This window comes from Coptis chinensis, chromosome 6 (assembly GCF_015680905.1).
Source record: "Coptis chinensis isolate HL-2020 chromosome 6, ASM1568090v1, whole genome shotgun sequence".
NCBI classification, from domain to species: Eukaryota; Viridiplantae; Streptophyta; class Magnoliopsida; order Ranunculales; family Ranunculaceae; genus Coptis; species Coptis chinensis.
The window spans coordinates 26908590-26917500 of NC_141461.1; the positions used below are offsets into that span (position 1 = coordinate 26908590).

General features: G+C 34.8%; 1 protein-coding gene and 1 pseudogene across 1 annotated transcript; both read right to left on the reverse strand.

The window, feature by feature from the left end:
* Nucleotides 1-4761: 4761 nt before the first annotated feature.
* Nucleotides 4762-6044, reverse strand: LOC147492380 (uncharacterized). The gene is given in 4 exon segments (XM_086567491.1): nucleotides 4762-5166; nucleotides 5169-5188; nucleotides 5271-5541; nucleotides 6011-6044. Coding segments are annotated over 4 exon segments (579 nt in total). The 3' UTR covers nucleotides 4762-4912.
* Nucleotides 6045-7106: 1062 nt separating this feature from the next.
* Nucleotides 7107-8911, reverse strand: part of LOC147492381 (uncharacterized) — an 80142-nt pseudogene continuing 78337 nt past the window's right edge.

Here is an 8911-nt window from a genome sequence, read left to right on the forward strand (position 1 = left end):
TCTAAGTACACTACTTATCCACTGTAAGAAACTTCAATAGACAATAGCGATCACAAATTTCAGCATTAGTAGTTACTACTCTCATAAACTCCAAGAGCTTTTCAAACATACGCAAGACAAAGGAAGACAAGTAATTAAAAAGAACAACACTTGTAAATGCACCTAAAAACTACTTCCAATACAATAATTTGATCTTTGATTACTAGTAACTACATCAAGTTCATTTAATCTTAACCAGTTTCTGATAGCACACTACTCGCCTTGTTCCTAAACAATTGATTAAGATTGACTTTATCTTCCATTATAAGTAACTACGTCTAGTTGAATTAGGTGTAGAAATGACGTGGGCATAATAAACTCAAAACCACTCAATATACTTCAATCTACGTATTATGTCAATACTGAATATATAACCAATATGGTGAGAGCAAATAGTTCTAAATTTTGAAGACAAGTTCACAATTAACTCTTCATATAACGGTATGGGGACAATAAAAAGCAAGACCACCACATAAAATTTGCAAGTGTCTTTCAAAAGGATCACCATATTTGGGATTGAAAGAACGAGTCTTGTTAATCCATCCAATTCTCTCTTAGTATCTTAGGATATAAAGAACAACTGCTAGAGACATCAACATGCCTCATCATCCAAGAGACGTAATGTAGAATCACCATATGTCTTCCATCAAATTCATTGATAAAAAAAACATAACCCCTGTTAATTTAAGCTAACTATTTTCTCAAAAGAGGTTTCTCAAAAACCAACTAAAGAACAAGCTCCATTCTTCAAACACAACTTGAACTTAACCACCTAATTAGATATATAAATAAACACCAAACTGAGAATACAAAAGCCTAACTTTAAGAATAATCACAAAATTGAGAATGCCTAAGCTTCATTCTACAAACCCAAGTCACATAATAATGAATCAGTTCAACAAATGTTAAAATCAAACACCCACCTCAAACGATGAATCAATAAGTCAAACACAATGGAGCATCAACAACATCATAGCACAAAAGGAGATTCGAATGTGGTAACAGTAATAAAATTTGAAGAGAGAGAGAGAGAGAGAGAGAGAGAGCAGGTGCCGACTAGCAAAGTCGGTAAAACTTTTGGGTGATGATACCAGAGGTCTAGGGCTCGAACCCTGCCAACATCAAAGAGTTATTGATCTCATTTAAAACAGGTTTGCTAATCAACAAAAAAAAATAGATAGAAAGGGAAAGATTTCATTGTTCATTGTCTTATGAGACTCCCTTCTTAGTTATTGCTGGTCTTTCCCCACCCTTTTTGGTTGAGTTTTTACTTTCCTTTTTAGTTTCTTGATTATTTTTCTTTTACTTTTACTTTTGGTTTTGTTTTATTTTGTTTTTAATTTGGAAAAGAAAAAATAGTGACGAAAGCAGTCCACGTGACCTGTTTTGGCCAACTAAAAACACGTGATGGGTGCAACATCGCTAGAACATCTAACAATTAAGATGCACATGGTACTATAATGATAACATAGCGATCTTTTAGTATCAGGACTCTTTTATGACTACAAAAATTTTATTTGGCATGACTGTGCTGCAACGTGGCTAATGGGCTTTCATGGGGCGAGTACTTTTTTTCATGCAGAAAAATTTTCACGAGCTAGTTTTAAATCCAAGCGCTTTTATAACACTAAAACTTAAAAACTTAAAATATTTGCTTTATCTTTTTCAACCACACCCACCATAACCATTTTCTTTTCCACCATCGAAACTTCGACTTTTAATTAAGTTAATCTCTCCATTTGTTGATTTAACGATACAATTAGTGGCTTTTGCATTTGCATCTTTAACTATCTACTGTTCATTGATGGGTGGTTTTTAGGCAATACTACCACTTAAGCCTATGAACTTGCTAAAATATTCCTCTTTACCCCATATACTTTTTTTAGAGCACAAACCACCTTAAACTTGAAATAAAATTCCATTTTACCTATCCGGCCCATTTCAGGCACCGGATTGCCGATGTGTCCTATTTTACGCCTATGTGTTTTTAGTATATTATTCCAAAAATAAGAAATAGGAAATTACATAAGCAAATTATACACATCATATATCCTCCCTCACATTCTCCTCACGTGCGCGCTCCAAATCAAATGCATCAACAATTCTCTGGTTCGACAGAAAATATAAATTTAACAAAATATCGAGAGAGAGAATCTTCATTAAAGGGTTTGGAGCTGTGATTTTCACAAAACCAAGAAAATATTGAAGGGTGAATCTCCATTGAAGAGTAAGTAATCATCCTTTTCAAGTTTGGGGTTTACAAATTAGGTTTTTGTTTTTTTGCGAGTTTGAGGTTTTACAAATTAGGGTTTTTATTTTTTATTTTTTTTCTTTTTTGCTAATTAGGGGTTTGCAAATTAGGGCTTTACTTTCTATTATTCATTTAATTATTAGGTTGTCTATTATTATACTCATGTTCATGTTCTATTATGTTTTACAACTTGTTATTGCGATACTGAATTTGATTTATAATAAATTCATTCTATTATGTTTTACATCTGTTTAATATGTTTTTGCTATTATAATTCATTTTCTAGTTTAGATTAATTCATTTTATTGAAGTGTTGATGTATACATTTGTTTAACAATGGATGAATTTGTTTTGCAATTGCATCATGGGGGACAATTTCTTGGTAGTTTACAGTATGTTGGTGGGAAAGTAAATTTTCATTATCATGTTAATTATAACAAGATGTCTATGACCATTTTGAATGATATGGTGAGAAGTGAGGGATATAACAAGGTCAGAAGGATTTACTATAAGGGTTCCAGGTGAGATTTTAGCCAGTGGTTTGAGGTTGATTCAGTGTGATGATGAAATTAGAAAAATGTGTAATCAAGCTAAAGTATTTGCTTCCATGGAGGTGTATTTGGACCATATTGAACCTGATAGGGAGAGTGATGATCCAAACAAGTGAAGAAGATGTTAATTTCTTTGGAGAAGATGATACAAGTGATGATGAGAGTGTTGCAAGTTTGGATAATGTATCTGATAATGAAGAACTTATTGAGGTAAGGAAGAGGATAATAGAGTTGAGGAAGTATAAGAATAAGGGTAAGGGTAAGGTTAACACTGAGGTTATTAGTGATACACCAGTTGAGGTTATTAATGTTGATGCTGAAGTAGTGGACAATGATGTCAATGATGAAGCAGAAGATAATAATGTTAATGGTGAAGCACTGGTAGATAATGAGATTGTTGATGATGACTATGATAGTCCTGAAGAAGATGAATTTGATGTGGAAGCAGATATTAGAAGAAAGAAAGATAGATTCCCTCTCTTTAATCCTAAAACTGATGTGAAACTACAAAAACCTAAGCTTGGGATGAAGTTTGCAAGTATTGAAGAGTTGAAAGAATCTATTAGAAAATATGTAGTTTGTAATGGTCGTCCAATATGGTTTAAAAAGAATGAAGCTAGGTTCATAGAGGCTAGGTGTGTTGAGAATTGTGTTTGGAAATTGTATGCAAGCTACATGCAAGGTGTGGAAACTGTTCAAGTTAAGACATACATAAAACAACATGAATGTGTGAGAGAGTTCAAGATCAAGCTTGGGAATGCTAAATGGCTATCTAGGAGGTACAAAGATAAACTAATCGAAACTCCAAAATGGAAGTTAGCTGATTTTATGTTAGATGTAAGAAAGACTTATGGTGTTGATGTGTCTCAATCATAATGCCTTACTGCTAAGAGGTTTGCAACTTGGGAGATAGATAAAGCTTTGATTGAACACTATGACAAAGAAAGAGACTATGCTGGGGAGATACTGAGAAGAAATATAGGAAGTATAGTGAGGATTGAACTTCACTGGCCAGTTGAAGGCCAGCCTCCAGCTTATTTCCAAAGGATGTACATAGGCTTTGAGAGTTTGATTAGGGGGTGGAAACAAGGTTGTAGGCCTGTGTTTGGTCTTGATGGTTGCTTTTTAAAGGGGCATGTTAGGGGGTGGTCAGTTACTTATAGCTATTAGTAGAGATGGGAATAATCAGATGTATCCCATTACATGGGCTATGGTGGAAGGAGAGAATACTTAATCTTGGTTGTGGTTTCTAGAGTTGTTTGTTGCGGACATTGGAACATCAGATGGGCTTGGTATGACAATCATATCAGATCAGCAAAAAGTTCTTGTGCAGGCTATATCACAAACATTTCCCTTGGCTGAGCATAGGTGTTATGCTATACATGTTTATGCCAACTTCAGAAAGAGGCATACAGGTCAAATGTTCAAGTCTTTGTTTTGGCAAGCTTGTAAAAGTAGGACTCCTGAAGAATTTGATAATGTCATGGATCAGATCAAAGCTATCTCTGATGATGCATATGATTACCTAATGAAACAACAAAACCCAAAGCAATGGTGTAGAGCTTATTTTATGAAGGGTTTTTTAGACTTTGGTCCTAACAATAGTTGGTTTATTAGGGTTTGGTCCAAAAAAGCTTGAATATTAGGGTTTAGTCCTAGTTTTGGTTGTTGACTGTGGTCAATCTGCTTGTATTTTTGAAATGGCAATAATACCCCTTGCGTGCAACATCACGTGAATATATAAGTTAAACTTTGATACAAGAAATAAGGTCATCTTCTAGGACTTGGTCCCTACTGTTATTTGACAAATTATAGTTTAGTCCTACTTGTCAACCATACCATTAATCTTTTTCACTATCTCTTTTTCACTATCGCTTCACCAAAAAAAAAAAAAAAAAAAAAAAAACCGAAATTGACTTCCAATTCATCATTCATTTTCATTTCATCATCATGGAAAATTCAAATAACTTCAATAATTCACTATCCAAATCAATCTTCAATCGATTATTCAACCAATCATTTTCCTTCTCTTCTAATTCCAATCAAGAATCCACCACCACCAATCAATAATTCACCACCACCTTGACCACTTCAGCTTATATCGGGCATAAACCTTTTCCTTCTCGCCATCGTCGACCCGAATCTTTTTATCTTCACAAGTAGCACAGAACCAATCACCTTCTGGTATACCTTGAACAAGGGGATCTCCATAACAAATTGTGTAAACCATTAAATCACATCCATCGCAAAACACAATAGGGTCTAATGGATCTACATCTGTACTTTGGCAAACACCACAAAGAATCCCATCATCATCTTCTTCGCGTCTTCGTCTTCCTTAACTATACTGAAAAGTTCAAATTCTTTTTGTGAAATGGAACTGGGTATTGGTGTTTCTTTTTCAGGAGACTGTTGGTATTAATTAAAGATTGAGATCTAAATGCAAACTGGGTTTTTTCTCTAGGCTATTGAAAAGAGGTTGAAGATCCCAAACTCTTTTCTTTGTAGGTAAATAACAGGTGGTACTTTTTGTGTTTTCTGGGGTGGTGTTGAATGGGAAATGGAATGGTGGTGAGTAATCTCTTGATTCTTTTCTCTTCTTAGCTGGAAGAAGAGAAGTTGAGTTTGGTGTTCCTTCAGTTTCTTGTTCTTGTTGTTGAAGTTTGTATCTTTTCAGTGGATGTATCGTGATGGATTCAGCTTATAAGAAAGAATTGCAAAGTGTTTTAGGTGGAAAGGTTGTGAGTTTGGGAGACTGGTTTTTTTAATGGTTGATAAGTAGGACTAAACTCTAATTTGTCAAATAATAGTGGGGACCAAGTCCTAGAAGATGACCTGATTTCTTGTATCAAAGTCTAACTTATATATTCAGGTGATGTTGCACGTGAGGGGTATTATTGTCATTTCAAAAATACAAGCAGATTGACCACAGTCACCAACCAGAATTAGGACTAAACCCTAATATTCAAGCTTTTCTGGACCAAACCCTAATAAATCCACTATTGTTAGGACCAAAGTCTAAATATCCCTTTTATGAACAATTCAACATGTGAAGCAGTGGAGAACAATATCTGTGAGACATTCAACAATTGTATAATTGGTGCAAGGGGGAAACCAATTATCTACATGCTGGAGGATATAAGGTTGTATGTGATGAGGAGAATGCAACAGAGAAAAGATATTGTAAATGGGTGGACTGACATGTTTGCACCAAAGATTAGAGAGAGGATAGATCGAGACTGCCAAAGTAGATAGTAGGTATTGGACTTGTCATTGCAATGGTGACAATGAGTTTGAAATCAGGCATGTAAATGGTGTAGATGCTTATATAGTTAACACCAAAGCTAGAACTTGTGCATGCCGAGAGTGGGATTTGAGTGGCATTCCATGTTGCGATGCAATTACAACCATTAACCACAGCAGTGCCAATCCTGATGACTATGTCCAATCTTGTTATAAGGTAGAGATAATCAAGAAGGCTTATGGAGTAAGTATGAAACCTTTAAATGGCCAAAAATTATGGAGGAAGATCAATATTGAGGGGATGGTGAAATTCTTACCACCACCTGATAGAAGAATGCCAGGAAAACCTAGAAAGAATAGAAGAAAGGATCCATATGAATCACCAAAGAAACCTTCACATCTGTCAAGGAGGGGGGCACAAATGCATTGTTCTAATTGCAAGGAGGTTGGCCACAATATGAAAGGTTGCAAAAAGGAATTTGTTCCAGAACCTCCACAACAAAGAAAGAGTCATGTAAGTATTACATTAGTGTTTTATAATTTAAATGTGCTTAATTATGTAAGTATTACATTATTTTTGAATAATGTAAATATGTTTAATTATTATAGGGAAAGAAGAGAACCAATTCATATGCAGAGACAACACTAACTAGTGATGCTACCCCAAATGTGAGTGATACCACTTCAAAAAAAAGGGTGAAACCACCACCTGGGTTTGGAGTGATTGAATGTCCAAACACTGGGGATACATACATAAAGGTTAGTGAATTTTTTGTAAGTTTAGAGTGGTTTTGTTAAACTTTTTTTTTTTTATATATAAAATACATACAAGTAGTAATACTATTTTTTTGTATGCCACAGTTACCAAGTCAAAAAAGGGGAAGATGGATAAAGAAAGATGTTCCTCCACCACCAGCACCAAGAAGTAGAAAAACGAAGGCAAAATCAAATGCAAGTCCACAGTCAACACAAGCTTCAACTTAGAATTCAAGTGCACCTCCACAGTTAACACAAACTTCAAGTCAGACTTCAAATGCACCTCCACCTTCAAGTGCAACTCCACCAAGACCTAGGAGGTCAACTGTTGCTGCAACTCCACCAAGGTCAAGTCCAAGGCTAAGAAGGTCAACCCCACCAAGAAATGCAGAAGGTAGTTCCAGTCCATCAAGAGTTGCAGGGATGTATAGGTGGTTCAACTGCAGCAATGCTCAAAGTCCATCTAGAGTTACAAGGTCAAATGTTGTTGGTAATGCTAATGAAACAACTGCTACTGGTAAAGGGAAATCACAAATGAGGTCTAAGCAATAGTAGTACTTGAATGAGATCGAGGGTCTAAGCAGTAGTAGTACTTGTGTTTTGGTTTTTGTTGTAGTAGTACTCTATGTATGTGAATGGCTAAATCACTTGTTTGGAACAAATATGGTCTGACATGTTTACAGACGTTTTTTTTTTTTTTAGTAGTGGTAGTAGTACACTATGTATTTGAATGGTGCAATGTTTACATACTATATGTATTGTGAATGTTTAGAGTCTATGTATATGAATGTTTAGGCATGCTGAATGTTTAATTTACAAGGTATGTTCATAGACAATTTGGAGTCAGAATATTCTTTCTTCTTGTAGAATCAAAGTTACAGAAGGTGATGGTACCTACTTTGATGAATTGAATGGAAATCAAGTTTAAGTAACAGAGAGGCAGAGAAAACAGAATGTGGAGAAATAGGTTAAAATGGCATAGTGGAAATATGTCAAGATGATACACACAAAGTATCATCTTGTTGAGCACTCTATGTCTTGGTTCGCACCATTGTTACTGGAATTTCTAGTCAGGATGATACATACAATGTAATATCGTGTATGTCAGGATGATACATATAATATATCATCATGCTACACGTCATGTATCATCATAATACATATCCATGTCATGTATCATTGTGTAAGAGTGTGATACATGTCATGTATCATTATGTAAGAGGGCAATACATGTCATATATCATGATGATACATGACATGTATCATCCACTATGTCACTGTCAGATGAATGTGTCAATTTCCTGTGTCAGTGTGTAGAATTATTGGAGAAAATTAAACAACCATTCTTTGATTCAAATTAAACTATTTGATTACAATGACTGAGAAAAAGGAAAACAACCACACATAGAAAGAACTGCTACATAGAAACATACTTCACTTCAATGAAACCAACTAAATTTTTTTTTCGCTAATCAATGAAACCAACTAAATACAATCACAAAAAAAAGAATAACAATCAACCATTTATTCATTTCATTCTTCTTCTTCAATTGGGAATTTTTCTTCTTCAACTCTTCCACTGTCTTCTTAAGCGCCTAATTTTCCAATATATATGCAAGAGGAGGTTTGGGTGGATCAACCCAATCCTGCATTTCTTATTGTTGTTCCAATTTATACACCCTTGAAACTTCCTTCCATAGTTCTCTTCAGTCTAAGATGTTCGAAAAGGAGATTCAACTCCACACTCACACAAAGCCGATGAATTGATCTATTGCAAAGACATTGTTTCAATAGAAACAAAACCACACAAAATAGGTAAAACAATTTAGAGCAAGAATAGATTTGATGCTTAGATTTGAATTAGGGAACAAGTTTGGAGAAGATGATAGAGTGGAGTGATTTTTTTTGTTTTTGATAAACAGAGTTGGGTCGATTTTATTAGACTCACCTCACTGAAGAGCACGTGAAGAGCATGTGAGGGCGAATGATGTGTATTATTTGCTTATGTAATTTCCTATTTTCTTATTTTTGGGAATAATAGACTAAAAACACGTAGGCGTAAAATAAGACA